The sequence below is a fragment of the Brienomyrus brachyistius genome, unplaced genomic scaffold, assembly GCF_023856365.1.
Source record: "Brienomyrus brachyistius isolate T26 unplaced genomic scaffold, BBRACH_0.4 scaffold37, whole genome shotgun sequence".
Taxonomy (NCBI): Eukaryota; Metazoa; Chordata; class Actinopteri; order Osteoglossiformes; family Mormyridae; genus Brienomyrus; species Brienomyrus brachyistius.
In genome coordinates, this window is record NW_026042312.1 from 2881781 (window position 1) to 2898943 (window position 17163).

General features: G+C 39.9%; 1 protein-coding gene and 1 long non-coding RNA gene across 2 annotated transcripts; one reads left to right on the forward strand and one right to left on the reverse strand.

Annotated features, from left to right (window-relative positions):
- Window positions 1–657: 657 nt before the first annotated feature.
- On the reverse strand, window positions 658–2746 carry LOC125722184 (uncharacterized). The gene is made up of 2 exons (XM_048998370.1): window positions 2557–2746; window positions 658–1530 (listed from the first exon to the last, which is right to left on the reverse strand). The coding sequence occupies exons 1-2, from the start codon at window positions 2565–2567 to the stop codon at window positions 681–683; spliced, it is 861 nt and encodes a 286-aa protein (XP_048854327.1). The 5' UTR covers window positions 2568–2746; the 3' UTR covers window positions 658–680.
- Window positions 2747–14983: 12237 nt separating this feature from the next.
- On the forward strand, window positions 14984–16566 carry LOC125722231 (uncharacterized). The gene is made up of 4 exons (XR_007386232.1): window positions 14984–15086; window positions 15289–15319; window positions 15493–15539; window positions 16534–16566. It is a non-coding gene; the product is annotated as an uncharacterized LOC125722231 (long non-coding RNA).
- The last annotated feature ends 597 nt before the right edge of the window (window positions 16567–17163 follow it).

Consider the following 17163-nt stretch of genomic DNA (forward strand, 5'->3'; position numbering starts at 1 on the left):
TGGGTCCCGCGGGATCCCAGTCCCAATGCAGGGCTCTAACACGGGTATTCTAAGAAAAAGAAAATAAACACTTTACTTAACTTTACTTAAAGCAGTCATAGAACTGCATTATACATACCCAATTAATGCCTTATAAATCATTTATAAAAGTATTAAAAACACGGCTGTAAATACTTATACAAAGGCATAACACATTATAGCTATCTTGATAATGCATTATGAATGCTCTGATCTATATATACACAATAAATATCTTCATAATACATTATATCGGCCATTAATCCATAATAAACATGGCTATAATGTGTTATGCTTTTTTTTCTTCAATATAATATATTTATGGATGCATTACAGTGCATTGTGAAGGTGTCAATAATGCAGTTATATTACTGCTTTAAGTCATTTGTAAACCTGAATTCACAACCTTATAATTACTGCCTCTTGCTACTTCTTCTGAAGGGCAGGGGACAGCAGAAGAAGCACCACTTCATCTTCTTCTTCTTCTTCTTGTGGCTCTTCTCAGTATCATCTTCAGAAAGATCTTCGGCATTCACATGGAATGATACTTCTTCACTGTAGATCTTCTCGGCAGCATCAGCATCTTCTTTTGTTTTATCTGTCTTCATCACTTCAGTCTCGTCCTCTTCTTCAGGTCCTTCTTCTGGTAAAGTCAGTAGCTGTTATCTGTCTTCAGATGCCACCATACACTGAAACCTGACCAGTGTGGTAGCATCAGCATCTTCTGCCTGCTGGAATACCACATCAGCTTCTTCATTTTCCTCAGGTCCATCTTCCTGTAAAGTCTGCAGCCATATTCTGGCTACATATGCCGCCATGCACTGCCAACTGTCCACTGTGGCAGCATCAGTGTCTTCTGCTTCCTGAAGCTCCTCATCTCTTTCTTCATCTTCCTCAAGGTCTTCCTCCTGGATGGGTTCTAGCCAAGTTCTGCCTACTTGTGACACCACATATTCCACAGCATTCCCTGTACTTTTCCCTCCTCCTCCCTTAACCTCCTCCACATTCACTCCCACCTCACATACATTCTCCTCACCTCCATTTAGCATATCCATCATACTAATACCAGCCTCTGTCCCCTCCATCACAACCCTGGAGGCCTTCCCCTCAAATGTTCCCCACTCTGGTACCTCCACATATTCCTCACTACTCTGCCCCCTTACCTCACCCTCCCCCCGGCTTGTCCGGTCCTTCCTGACTTTCTTTTTTTTGTTAAGGTAGCAAGTTTTATAAATTTCCCAGTCTTCAGATGAAAGGCCGTAATTACTCTGAAGACTTTGAGATGAAATACTAGTGCTGGCTAGCAGTCCATCCTTTCCCACACTCTCCCCTCCCTTACCCAAATCGGTAGACCCCCCCAATCCCCCCTTAACCCCCCCAGCCTGGACAGTGGGGAGTGTCACTGGTGAGAACTCCTCCACACCTTCTCCCCAGTTGATCACTTCATCCCACAGGTTCCAGGCTTCCCAGTGTTGGGTGTTGGTCCATCGATCAGCTCTCTCAATTCGCTCTCTGGGGAATAAATGAGAGATTAACCAGCACTTAAGAGAGATAATAAAATAAATAAAGAGCTGGAAATTCTTCAACCATACAGAAAATACAATTGTTATAATTATTATAATAAATAATTACAGGGTTCACATATATAAAAAAGAAAGAATAAAAGAAACAGCGAGCAAGATTGCAAAAAAAATCTACTGTAAAATGCACGATACTGTAAGTGCAATAGCATATTAAACAGTAATGTCACCAAATTATAACTAGAATCAAATACGAAACAACTGTACTCCACATCAAATGAATACCCAGATGAATACTACCAAGCACTGAGTTAACACTAACCAAGCTAAGAATATTTGAAAGTGTTAATCCTGTGTAACAATGTAAATAGATGTAATGATAAACTTAGAAGCATCTAGCCTACTCCGAAAGTAATGCCCCAATTTTTTTTTTACAATTTACCTACCACCCTGTACAGTAGGGGGTCCCAACTTCCGGTCGGTGTTCCGGTACCGTCCGCGCGGAGTATTGCACCGGGCGGCAGACAACCGGGGGTAGAGGAGCCAGCCGTCCCGTTTATTAGGGGATCGCGCCGTTTTGGAAAGAAAGCTGCCCGTATTGATGTACGGAAATACGCCATTAGCCCCGCATGTCCGTATACACCGTCAATCTCCCGCCGCTCGGCGAGGGAACCCCCAAATTATACCGCCGTCTTACCCATCCGTGACACTTTTCTACGACGGAAACCGATCCGCGTACATCGAAAGGTTGGGAAGCCCTACTAAACTAGCATGTTTGAGATGAATTTACTAACCAAATAGTCTGTCATTATTTAAATATTAGCAACCACAGTAGCAATAAAAACCACTGCACTTTAAATGACGTTAAAAATATGTAATATTTAAAAAATATGTAATGTTTTTTATTGTATTATAGACATTTACTATGTCATTATAGTATAAAAGGCTAAATAATCAAAGTAGCACAACATCAGTTGAAGAATTCAAAGACATTTTGGAGAGCTACCAAGCTACTCACCTCTGCGCCATTTTCACTCAGAGTTTGTTGTGCTTCAAACGGTAAAGTTTGTTTACGTTGTTTCTATGGAAACTGCTCTGACTCTCCGCTTGACCGTAATATAAAGGCATGTATGCAGTAATTGGCTGATTGCAGATTTGATCCCTGTGCAGTAATTGACCACTGACCTCTTGGACCCTCTGGGCTGCCTTCACCTGCATTGAGGCAGCTGTTACGTTTGCTGTCATTACATTCAGCCCAAAATATCAAAGTACAGGATTTAAGATTTGAATTAGTAACAGGACCGTGGGAAACAAAACATATATGTTATTGATCCCTCGAAGAAAGTTTTCAATTTTCTCCTTCTTTCAGTTCTTAAATAATGTGTCAGTTTTTGCTCTGTTTGGTTGGGATTTACCATTTTAACATTGTAGCAGTTCCTAGGCAATACACAGACAAATTCTTTTTTTTAGGATGGAATTATTATGCTGTAAACGATTACCTTCACGTTTCAACAAAGGTACTTGCTTTTGATATATAATTTTTTGTACATGTGTACTCTGGTCATACCCCTTGTACATATGGATGGCATGGAAGGACAGTCACTGCTGTCACCTATACTGTCCCTGTCTGCTTTTCTCATTTAAGTGTTGATACGGCAAAAGAAGATGGACCTTTTGTAGAAATTTCCAGCCAGAGACTTGGTTCCTATATGAAGAGAATATTTTATTTTAATTCAGGCTAAGAAACTACAGAAAACCAGCTCTGCATGTGATCTCCCCTTTACTGCACAAGGAGGGCACACACATCAACAATTAGCAATGCAGCAAAATACAGATGAACAATTTCTCACAGTTTCAGAATAAATCAGATTTCTCTGTAATTCAGAGATTGTCTAAGACTAGATCATTTTCTGCACTTGAACCTAATTTCAAGATAAATGACACCTGGGTCTATTAAAAGAAGGTGATGCTACCTGACCCACCAACCAAGGCTGGGAGGAAAGGGAGGAATACTAGTCAAAGGAAGGAAGAAAAGCAGCCCACCCTGTCTCATGGTCATGGATACAAAAGTCAGGGAGTGTTACGAAGAAGACACCACACTTAAGACCATTGGTTTTATGCACTGAATTACACCAGATAGAGTTTTTGCATTCTAGCTGTGTTACGTAACATTCCTCAGCCTTCATTTGTTTCCACAGAATGCAGGACATAATTTAGGGTGCCAAACAAGACAGCGGAACTGCAGTATAGCCAATTATTTGTTTCAGTAGTTTTATAACAACTCGAACATAAAATGTTTGTTTTTCTTAGATAAAAGTCCAGTTGAAACAGACTTTATTTTTAAATGTTAGATTGGATTTAAGAGATGGAACATGTTGCTTGTGTTAATACTGCTTTGATTTTGAGGATGAAGTCTGAAGTGTAGGTGACGTGTAACAGGTTGTTATTTTACTTTTAATTTATAATTATACAAGATTCTGTTTTCCTTCTTCTGTCTAACCTGATGGGTACAATATCCTTTAAACTTTCCCATGATGCTTTTGTCCTGCATCGCCCCTCCCTCTGTCTTTTCCCCTTCATAAGGGTCCCGACCTCATTTCCTCTTCCCTTTGGTGTATTGCACACGTGGGAAGAGGTGAGGATCTAGTGGCAGGGTCCCCCGAGTTAGTAAATCAATTGTATAATTATGACCCATATATATTATATTTGATTTATTATTCATCATAAGCAGGGGATAGAAAACACGTCTATACATAAGTATATACATTGTTTTACTTTGTGCAGAGAGAGCGAGAGGGCCAGAGCATATGAAGTTTACCCCTTTCCTTATTGTTCCCAACAGTTTCAATAAAATCCAGGAACGACAACGGCGTCTGTAATATCCCTTCCTCCTGCACCCGACACACACCTGATAACACCCCAAAACACAATGCAGAGTATAGGCAGGGAATGACCGGTTACATAGGTACACTAGTGTGGCTTGTAAATATGCCCTTAATTTATTCCTGAATATCCCTCCCATATAGTGGCTGACCACATATCATGTGAAAGACCCGGAGAGAGTGAGTGTATATATATATATATGTATGATGTGCATGTGAGAGACACCATCGGAAGTCCGGTTCAGTTCCTCAGAGGCACTGCTATGGAGGCGCTTACAGTAATAAACTTGCTGACCGCAAAAACTGGCACTATGATGGAAGTTATGCAGAAGTGCAGAGTAGATGGAATAATTTTTGTACCTCAATAAGATTGTATGCCTTTTGCCTGTGTCTCCAGCCAGTGCCGGGGGTGAAACGCACCTGCAATTATCAGCGGGATAACATTATCGTTTTTTTTATTCTGTGGAAAATGAAAGACCGATTTGCTGGCCAGATTTATTTATGAATCATAAACATGTTGTGGGCTATATAAGTAAAGTCAGGGCTCTCAAGTCTTATGCATTGACTGTGAGACACTTGCATTTCAACCAGTTCACATGTTCACAAACCGCACCTTATGTTTGTCAAGCTGAGAAGTAAGGGTTAGTGTTATAATTATCAATAAATAATGTACTTCCCTGTGAAACAATGATGCTGGATGTTTATTTGCATATCATGATATGGTGCAGCCTTTTAATAGGTTTCTGTTTTTCTGTTAATCCTTCATGGTGTTGAATAAGTCAGCAAGCATAATTCTAAGGCTAATGAGTGACTGGTGTTTTCGGGGGAGACTCCCTAGAGCTGGAGAGAAATACCTTAAGGCACGGGATGAAAAATCCCAAATCTTCCAGGAAAAATGTCAGCATTATATGTATTTGCCACACAGAACAGAACAAAAAATTCCTTAGGGAATCACACGCCTACCATAGTCACTATACTACTCAGAACGCCTGGCAGCCACCAAATCAAACATAGGAAAAGGTCCGGATTTATAGCGTTAGAATGTGGTAGAGACTAATATCCATAATGTACCATCCTAGAACACACTGTGCTCTAAAATTTAAGCCCAATTAAAATCTGAATATTAAATGAGGAAAATAATTTGATTTGTTCTTCTATCCCAAGTTGTGGTCTAAAAGCAATAAGACCACCATCCATTATACCTGCTTTGGGGAAAATGCACTCCTGTAGCCACTAGGGGAGCTCTCACCTCTTCTGGGCCCAGCTAAATAATTATGTTACGCATTCTAACAAGCTTTATTATCTGTGTCAATAAGCCCTACTTTTACACTAACACTCCTGCTGAGAGGCTAGTTTGATTACCAGTCTTGCTCTTGTCATTAGGAACACATGAGAATTTGCGCAGTGCTGTTTCACAGTGGATTCTCACTGGTTTTCCCCAAGACTGGTACGATACATTTTATTCAGTTTCATACCACAGGTTATTGCAAGAGGGATCAATTGGTTTACTTTTATACTGGTGCAAGGAAACTATTATTATGATGGTGGGTTATCAAACACAGTAGCTGGCTACCTCAGACATAAGACGCCCATTACGTACCTGTGTATCACCTATATGGGCTTGGAATCTGTATATCAATTGAAATAATTATTCATAGCCCAGATAGCATCATATTATTGTTTCAGCGTTGAAGTATAGTTAAATGCATTGAATTATGGTCAGTGTTAAATTATCAGCATTGAAACTGAATTGATTTTTGGTCATTTTTTCAATATTGAAAAATTAATGGTGGCGAAACCTTGATATAAAGTGACTTTTTCAACATTGAAAATAAGATGCTGAGTTAACATCAATATTATTGAAAATAAAAATGGAAAAATGAATTTATGGGGGGCGGCATGATGGTGCAGTGGTTAGCACTGTTGCCTCACACCTCTGGGACCCGGGTTTGAGACTCTGCCTGGGTCACGTGTGTGGAGTTTGCATGTTCTCCCCATGTCGTCGTGAGGTTTCCTCCGGGTACTCTGGTTTCCCCCCACAGTCCAAAAACATGGTGAGGCTAATTGGAGTTGCTAAATTGCCCGTAGGTGTGTGTGTGAGAGTGAATGGTGTGTGAGTGTGCCCTGCAATGGGCTGGCCCCCCATCCTGGTTTGTTCCCTGCCTCATGCCCATTGCTTCCGGGATAGGCTCCGGACCCCCCGCGACCCAGTAGGATAAGCGGTTTGGAAAATGGATGGATGGATGATGACATAACTGGTCTGTGAACATTAGTGAGCATATGATGTAGGCTGTCCAGGAATGTAATAATGTGTGCAGTGTTACATGGGCCCAGGGTTGCATGATGGTGAACAGCACCGTTCTGACTTATAGCTGCGCACATAGTTATGTTACCACCACGCTGTCCTGGGACATTGATTATGGCACCGTGTACAATAATGTTCCTGCCATGCTAACGCGTTCACTGTTTCTTTCAAAAGGGACTCTGTAAATGTGCTTCATCCTGATTCTGTTGCATGCCAGTACACGAGATAATGCAGAGATGCTCATATTGTTCATGTTTTGGGAGATGGTGTCATCCTCTGTTATACGCTGCTGTATTTCTCGTAGCCTAATGGAATTATTTGTGATCACCATATTAACTATATGGGTCTCTCGTTCTTCAGTGAACATTCTTCCTCTGCCCCCAGATTCTGGATGTCTAGCAGGTCTGTAGAGTACCCTTTTCAGTTTTTACCTGTACAGCATTGTTGTGTTTCTCATTAGAGTATAGTACTATTACAAAACGTACTGTGAAGTAACTGTACTAACCGATTCTCATTTGGAACCGTCCTTATGATGCCTGCTACAGCGTAGCGGCTCAGGTCAGACTGAACCCATTGGCCAGCTTCCCTCAGGGTCATTCCATGGTTGATCACATGATCCACTGTTGTAGCTCTGATGACATCAGTTATTCTATTTCTTCTTACCCTTCCTCCTTCCTCTTCACCTCCTCATCCTCTAAATTCACCTCCTAGTCTTCATCCTCTTCCTCGCCCTTCTCTAATTCTCACTCTTCTCAGTCTTCCTCCTCCCTCCATTGTTCTCCACACTGAAAGCTTACTGTACCTGTGGCTTATTTATAGCGCTCATGCTGATTGCAAAGTGAACTAATTATCTAAAACCGTTTTCACATGTGACAGTGTGGCCAGACAGCTGGCAAAGTAGTGTAATCAATAGCTATAAATGTGTATAGTTTTACTAGGAGTGTGTTGATCATTTAGAAATTGTGTGTAAAACAGTGAGTTGTGTTTACAGTTCCGCAAAAAGAGTGCTGTGCAGTGGATTGTATTTACACATTTACAAATTGTGTGTTACAAAAGTGCAAACTGAGTGCAAAACAGTGAGTAATTTTGCTATAACTATTAATAGTTTTATAAGAATCATTGTTAGTGTTTAAGTATTCAGAAAAACTGTAAAAAAATTAAACGGGGGTGACTGTCCATTAAGCTAATCTGCAATCCTATTACACATAGCATGACACAGTACTGTTTTTGACTTTTTCTTTAAATCCACTGCGATTGTGATGAATGGGGCAAGAGAACAAAAACCACAGAAATGGCTCTTTGCATGCTATCCAGTGACTACGCGAGATGGTATAGTCTCTATGGTTTAACTAGAGAAGGCTTGGAGGAAAATGCTATGGAAAACTGATTATTTTGTGTCTCATGCCTGGGCTCTCTAGGAAAAGCATAGAGACCGTATGTATCTCTACAATTGTGGAGATTTCTGTGGGGTGCACATATACAGTATATATCAAATTTATATTATATAGATTATATCTAAGCATCATTCATACTCAAGTGAGAAGACAGTTATAAATCCATGTTAAGAAAAGGTTTCTGTGTCGGAAAGGTACAGAAAGAGCCTAACGCAGGTTTACAGGAAACAATCATGTGGTGTAGAACACAAGGACATGGACAGAGAAAGGCAATGGCACAACCCCTCAATATGATCAATTCATCTACTCTGTGTCTTCCTCCCAGCTGTCAAAGTAATTGTCAGCAAATGATGTACTTGACATGTACATTATTTACGTGTCAAGCCGTTCGGACGTTTTAACACGTCATGTCCAGTTACGTGTACTTTACTGTTTACAGTAACTGGCAGTCATTGGACATAGTGCAATTATTATTATCATCATTATTTGTTATTATTATTATCCATCCATTTTCCAAACCGCTTATCCTACTGGGTCGTGGGGGGTCCGGAGCCTATCCCGGAAGCAATGGGCACGAGGCAGGGAACAACCCAGGATGTGGGACCAGCCCATCGCAGGGCACACTCACACACCATGCATTCACACATGCACACCTACAGGCAATTTAGCAAGTCCAATTAGGCTCAGCATGTATTTGGACTGTGGGGGGAAACCGGAGTACCCGGAGGAATCCCCATGACGACATGGGGAGAACATGCAAACTCTGCACACATGTGACCCAGGCGGAGACTCGAACCCGGGTTCCAAAGGTGTGAGGCAACACTGCACCACCATGCCGCCCCACTCTCAAGACCACATCATCTAATATAATCTCAATATGTGACTGTGTATATTTCTCACACAAGGATAACTGAGAGGTTATCTGATAATGCTCCAGTCCAGTGTCCATAATATACACTTCTTCTTTACGCTAATCGTTATCAATCGCATTTTCAGATGCAGAACTATGGGGACAGAAGCAAAAAAGTTACTCATTGATGCCTTTAGTATAACTGAGCTACAAAAAATTACATCTGCTCAATTTTTGCTCCACTTCTCTTTTCCTGCATTTCCATGAAACTTTCAAGTTGGCGCTGGGGCTTGTGGTCAACCAATAGGAAAAGTTTATCACTATAAGCCCCACCCAGTAAGTCTTGGTCGAGAAAAAAGTATGTTCTTTTTGGAACTAAAAAATGGTTCAGGAACTACCTCCTAAGACCTTCAATTGGGCCAAGTTCGTGCAGTAGGAAATCGCCTTATGACCTGCACCCACAATGGCTTGTTTAGAGACACCGGTTCAGCTGCCTGTATGCTTTTTCACCTGCGGCAGAAACAGCAGGCAAACCAGCACAAACAAGGTACAAACATGCAGTAATGGGGGTTCAAATCCCCAGACAGCGCCACCCACTGGGCCACATAGCATTTAATTTATCTGCAAATGTATATTTAAACCTTTGAGGTCCATCTCAGGCTCTTTGCAAGCAGAGATCAGGTCACTGAAATCTGAAGCAGTGTGTTACTAATCTTACTAAAGCATGACAGAAGTGCTCACTTCTTTAACATTTATTCTGTGATCAAAGCATTGACTGCAAAAAACAAGGAGACCATAACATCTATAAAAGGTGAAAACACCAAATGTCAAGCGCCCCCCCCCCCTTAAAGGGGGTTCTTTGTTTCTACTATGCAAAATAAGTAAGTAAACTTTAAGGTATTTTGTGTCATTAATGTATGATTTAAATGCAGGTAGTTTTTTTACAGTCAGGATCCTTATGGAGAATCTCTATTAATCCATTTAAAACCTAAAACTGGCTAGATCAAAAGTGTTTGGGCAGTTTGCAAATCCTAAAGATTATTTACAAGGTAATAAAACGGTTATATAAATGTGAATACGTGTGTAGACTTGTCTTGAAATGAAAATCTCACGCCAACCAGCTGACCAAAGTTGGCAACCCTGCGTAAGTCGGCCCTTTATTTTATATGCAAACATGATCATATGCAGGGGGCACATACCTGGTGTGAAAGTACTTATTCGCCGTTTAAACCGATACGCGCGGTAATGTCTTGTAGCAGCGCAAATACGTGTTTATTTTATGTACATTCGCAATGTTATGACAAGAAATCATTGTGCATTTTAGCCTTCATGCCGCAGACGAAGTACAAATTAGCCACATAAATGTTAAGATGCAGGGTAATTTCTTTTCATAACAGCGTGAATGCACATAAAATAAATGGTACGCATTTGCGCTGCTACAACAAGGAGTTGCCGCGAGTGTACAGGGAATGCGTACTTGCGCACCATGCAGTTATGTGATCCTGATCATATGTATAGTATATTGTACAATAAATGCTATGACATTTAAGTTGTATTGTTGGATCTTTTTTAATCATAATTTTCTTCGTTCATTCCTGCCGACAGTTGGGGCAGAGACTGTCATATGCTCTGGGTAACACTCACAGCCAGACGCGGCCTAACAGTAAAACATTTAGAAATGTGACAAAAGGTCTTCTGTTTGTCCATTTATTCCTACATAGAGTTTTAATCCCGTTTACATGAAAAGCTGTACTTTTTGTGTCCCTGACAATTCCAAATTTCTTTTTGCAGCAAACTGACAAACAGAATAAGTCCAGGATACTGGAAAATACTTGAAAAACATGGTAAAGTGGATTTCAGCATTTTCTGTCGTCACATTTGTATTAGAATTGTAACAAATGTCTTCGTTAGTACTATATTGTATTTCGCAGGATGTTCCTTGACAGATTGGTTCTGTGGACTGTGGTGCGTTCATGTTGATTGTTGTCACGGATCGGGGAAGCAGGAGCAGGAAGACGGAGAATCGGGAAACAAAGGATTTATTGGGGAAACCAGCTAGGAACACGGAACAATAGAAGTAGCGACTTAAATGACATGATTGGGGAAACATATTTTGAAGCGGAGTTAAATACATAGGACTAATGAAAACAACTGGAAACAGCGAATGACATCGGGGTTCCACACGAGGTTAACGAGGGGGCGTGGCACACGGGAGGAGCGGACAAGCGGCGCATGACAATTGTAAGACAGACCACCTTGAATTGTTGGACTTGTAATACAGAGAATGTATTGAAGTATTCCCCCCTCCCCTCCCTTTTATCAGTATGCACTCTGCATGGCCTTGGTGTGTCTTGAGTATTACAAAATGCACCATGAACTGTCTATATTATATTTTTATTTTAAGTCATAATATGTGAATTTGATCTGTTGTTTTTCAGTGAGTTGCAGGGATTTGACAAAAACATCCTTTTAGAAATGCGTGAGGAAGTAAGTTCTTTTCTTTTTGACAAGTAGTGTATCTGTCAGGTTTGTGACACAACAGAGAAATTAAATATTTTATTTCACTCCTCAGGGTCAAGACTCTGGTCTCCAGCTCACCGCTCTCTCTTACATTTCCATGGCCATTTTGTCCGATAGTATTATTGGATTTTTCTATGCTATATATATATTTTTTATGTTTAGTTATTCTGTGCTCCATAATTATAAATAATAGTTTATTTTCCTTGTGACGTGTCTGTGCTTAATAGTATTAAATAAGAGTTTAAACAACTACAGTTTCCTCAGTAATGTATTTCATGAACTGATACTTCCCCAACAAAACCCATGCATGCATTCAAGTCTCTGTCATGGTTTGTACATAATATTTGCAACAACCATTATGAAATTTTTGCAGAATATGTACTACAAGCCTCTCCAGTTGCAGCCACACCCATATCCAAACTCACATATAAGGTATATTTGTATATGTCTGTTTCCAAGGTACCAACATTCCTACAGAACCATGTTACATAATATATCCAAATATAGGGAATTTCAGCGTGAGCCCTGATGCATTATGCATACTGCTTTCAAATCTGTGATCAAAGCACTGACTTCAAAAAACACGTAGACCATTACGTCTCTAAAAGGTGAAAACACTGCATGTCAAGCGCCCCCTACTGGCTAGCTGCAGTACCATTATTAGCACCACGCATTCCCATGTGTTTCAGTGGTAAGAGGCGATTTTCCACATCACTTTCATGTCTTTCCAACCACATAATGACAAACCATTTCTTCTCAATGTATTATTAGTTATGTAATTAATGTAATCTAAAAATGAACGTCACTAATACTTTTATTACAATTAATTTGCATATTTTGAAAATCTATACTTTTCTTCAAGACAATAGTGCAGCTTCTATCCCAAGCACAATCCACATTATTACTTAAAAGCTTATTGACCCCCTGATTCTGGTATCACTTACTTTTCAGTATTTTCAAGTAAACATTATCTGTGCTGTATTTGTATGATGAAACCAATCCTTGAGTCCAATATAAAATAACTGAAATAAACACACAGTCATTCAAACTTCTGCATTTTTTTATTTTGTTTTGTCTTTCAATAAAAGCTGAAAAGGCTAAAAAGTAAATGCTGGTGTTATCAAAAACTATGTCATATAACTATATTCCAGATTTATTACAGCCAAACACATCTCGGAGCTCCGAGGAACCTCCTTCTCCTTACATTTGGGGAAGATGGTGGCGCAGGAGGTAGTGCTATCGTTTAGCAACCAGAGAGTTGCAGGTTCGAGCCCTGGTTTCTCGTGACCCCATCAAAGTGTCCTTGAGCAAGACACTGAACCCCAAATTGCTCCCGGCATGCAGGTTGGCGCCTTGCATGGCAGCCTCCGCCACCGGTGTGTGGATGGGTGAATGTGAGGCATGAATTGTAAAGCGCTTTCAGTTCTCATAAAAGTAGAAAAGCACATTTATCATGTGTGTTTTGGATTTGGATTGTATTAGTGTGTAGTCAATCGCTCATGTACATGCTCAATCGCAGTAATATTTTCACAGGAATTTGGGAGGTTGAAGTGCTAATTCTATGGGGGTGTATTCAGTGGGAAAGGTGTGTATGTAGGGCATGTCCCCCCCCCCCCCCTTCGTGGTATTAGATATTCTGTTTCCCCCCCCCCGTGTGTTAAGTACTGGGTTTGCTCTTGCGTGTTTAATAAAAGATTGTACTACACTGCTTGTCCTGGCATATTGCCTGTGGTTTGAGGGGAGGTTAATCTGTGTGTGTGACCGTGAGTGACGCGACATGTGTGCTACAGTATACATCCAGTATGTAACTGTATAAAGTAAAACTCACTGTGTAATATAAAATGTAAATGGATACTGTAATATGAAGCATTGCAGTAAGAGGACAATATTACAGTACAGGGCACATTGTTGGATTACATACCTGTTGGCTCTATGAAATGTTTGAATGGTTGAGGACATGGTTGTTCTCCCATCATTCGGCCAACCAGCCTCAGCCATTGTAAGGCCATGATTGAGGACCTAAATATATATATACAGTACTGTGCAAAAGTCTTAGGCAGGCAAAGAAGGCAGGCACCTCATACAGCTAGTCAGTCTCTCACTGACTTTTTAAACCAATATATTTAATTATTTAATTGAGCTGTTGGTGAAATTTAACAAAATCGTGGAATGGCTGAGGTGCCCCTGAGGAGAAGTTTGGGAACTGAAGTTGTGTTCATCTAGCCATCCAACTAGATATCAGTAACTTTTTAGAAAACAGAAGAAATTATTACTAGTTTTTATTGTGTTACTCTTAATTTGCACACATTCTAATGTTAAATTGTATTTTTTTGTTCTAAGCCAAAGTACACTTGCTACCCAGATAAACAGCTTTAAACATTTCCTTGGACTGCCTAAGACTTTTGCACAGTACTGTACTGTATATGGTAATGCTAAATTGATAACTCCTATCAGTGTTGTGTTTATGGGAAATATGCAAAATTTGCTGATGCAGTCTTCTCAGTTGCCCCTTTATCCGCCTTACTTACTGTTGCTATGCCTGCTATGTGATCACTCTGCGTGCCTTAATTATATCATGGGGTTTTATTATTAATTTATTCATAATCATTGTTATTTTTTCAACCTCTGTGTGGCCATAATATTTTGGGTTTTATAGTTACAGTCATGTGGATTAATCTATTTTCTCTGTGTTTTACCATGAAGAACAAGGTGTGACAGGGGATGATTTTGTGGACATTGGGGAGCAAGATGTTTACCTTTTGTTCCCCAAAAACTTCAGACTGGGGAAATCCCTAATTTCCATTTTAAAACTAAAGGCAAGTAAACTGTCTGTTTGTTAGCAAGCTCTGTGTTTTTTGTGGTTTCACAGACATACTGCTGTCAAGTCATGCTTACTGAATATATCATATTTAGTTTCATGATCTTTCCCTCAATCAGTCTGGAGTGGAAGCAGAAGACTTCCTAAAAAATAAGCAGGGAAATCAGCGGCAACACCTGAACAAAAGAGATTCAGTGTAAGTATCACACAGTCCTGGAAATAGAAACTAAAGTGGACAGAGCTGTTAGAACACAGACAGTGCAGGTGGAAGTAGAATCAGCAGAATAAGTGGTTATGACATCAGAAATACTGCTACCATTCATTCTGCTCATTCTATGTCCACCTGCACTCCTGTCTATTCTAACGTTTTTGGTGCAAAACTGATATCTTTCTTTTCTCTACACGTCTCCACCAGGCTGCTGTAAGATCATCCCTGGGTGCATCAAAAATGTGGACCACTGCCTGCAAGGGAGCGGAAATTGACTGGAACCCTGTCATAAGCAAAAGCTGTACCTCATAAAATTGTTTAAAATCAATATTTCTAATCAAATAGTTTAATTTTTCTATTTTACCTTTTTACCACATAAAGAACAATTAGGGCTTAAAATTTCAATTCACAAGGTAAAACACCAAATAAAGTGTTTTAACAGAATATTTCATGTAATTTCAAGGTCACAGCAGAGTTGCCCTGTAGCCTCGTCGGCAAAGAGCAGGAAATTCTGAAAAAAGCCTTAAAAATGCTCCGAAACAGGAGGGAGGACCTCCGAAGGTCAGGAAAGGTAATACATACAGTACATAGGGAACCTGCAAGCAAGTTAAAATTATTCAAGCCCCCTGCAGTCAAATTAAATCATGAATGTAATGTCCGGAATACAGACCTAGTCAGCCAGGGCTGAATAATGTTCCTGTTCATGTTCTGCTTCACTTTCCTGGCTTCTCATGTCGTGGCAAAACTTCATTTCTACTGATTCCATTGTCTAGAAGAGAGAAGGACTTCAGCTTCACTCCAACGGTATGTAGCTTTTCTGTATTTATACCTTATCATTGTGTAATATATATAGTCATACATTTCATAATTTAGCTTCTAAAATATTGTGCAATCACCAGCCCAATTGATTTTTTTGCCATCTTAATCCTCTCAGGATCAGTACAGTATATGTGCAAACATATTTTATGTGTTTACAGACGTGTAAGACTAATGAAAAAAGGTGGGAGAACAGTGGCCCTTGGAGGTAAAATGTGTTTTTACATTTTCCCAGTCCTGCTGCATGATTCACTGTACTGCAGTGTCAGGTTTCCCATTGCTCAGCACACCTAATTTGGCTAAAGAACTTGATGATGTTACGATGATCAGTGTGTTGGCCAGTGAAACTGACAATGTGCTGAATTTTGGGAAATTTTGAAATGTATTATAAACACAGTATATTAATCTGCACAATGTAGCAAAACAGTCTGAAACGTAACTGAGATACAGAGGTTATACACTGATCAGCCATAACATGTGAAGCGAATAACATTGATTATTTGGTTACAGTGGCTTCTGACTGTGGGGGGGTTATATTAGGCAGCAGGTGGATGCTTTGTCCTTGAAGCTGATGTGTTGGAAGCAGAAACAATGTGCAAGTGTAAGGATGGGAGTGACTTTGATATGGGCCATTTGGTGATGGCTAGAGAGCTGGATCATAACCCCCAGCTCTTGTGAGATGGTCCTGCAGTGGTCAGCAGGTTCATGGTGGGGCCCAGGCTCACCTTTGCCGCCAAAATAGCCATGACTCATCAGGGCGTGGATTCCTCTAGACCTCTGAAGGTTTGCTGTACTATCTGACATGTAATGAGCCTCCGTCACCCGTTCACATATTTCCCTACAGTTTTGGAGATGCTGTGACCGAATCATCAAGCCATCACAACTTGGCCCTTGTCACTCAAATCTTTAGGCTTGTCCACTTTTCTGCATCCCAGTATATCCTACACATTGTTTATTTGCTGCCTAATAGGTCCCACCTACTAGCAGGTGCCACTATTACCAGGTAATCAATATTATTCACCTGTTAGTGGGCGCAGTGTTTGACAAATACAGTTTAAAATATCAGTCATTTAACCTAATTCTGAAATATTAAATGTGGACTGGAAATAATGGAAGCTATTGCTTGTGTGGAGTGAACTGAACTTAATTTTGAACAATGTTTCAAATGGCTACATACCTGAAATGTTTGTGGTTTCTTGTAGAAAGAACAGAAGCACTTGAGGTTTGCCTCCAGGACATCACACAACCTATTAAGCACCGTTACAAAGTAATTTCCTTGAAATATCATCAAAATATTTTTTTTCTGGACAGCTCTAAGACTGGGTTTCCGTGGGACATTATTAGGATTAGAAGTAATTAAACCAATTTGGTCTTACATAGCATTAAAAATGGTTTAATTGACTAACAACGCCTTAAATGGCTTTAAAAAGCATGACGTTTTATTGTCATGTACATTAAACATTTAATATACACACAGGACCAGTTGGCTAAATTCTCCAACCTGTGATTGGCTGGTTTGTGATGCTTGTGGATATCACTGTGCTCTCAGAATGGAGCAGTGTTGTGCAAGTTCACACTTTTCATGATCTAGTTCAAAGTTCAGTTCATACATGCTCAAAGTGAACTGTTCACATTCATAGCTCACAATTTAAATTTTTGAACTAGTTCAAAGTTCAGTTCATTTTATTTTTAGGTGCAATATATAGTCTAAATCAAAATTTATTTTGTTTTAACATACATCTATAACCTACCTACATTCTTGCATATATGGACATGTATAGACAAAGGACACAAAATATGATTCTTATTTATGGTTTATTTATCTCTTGCCC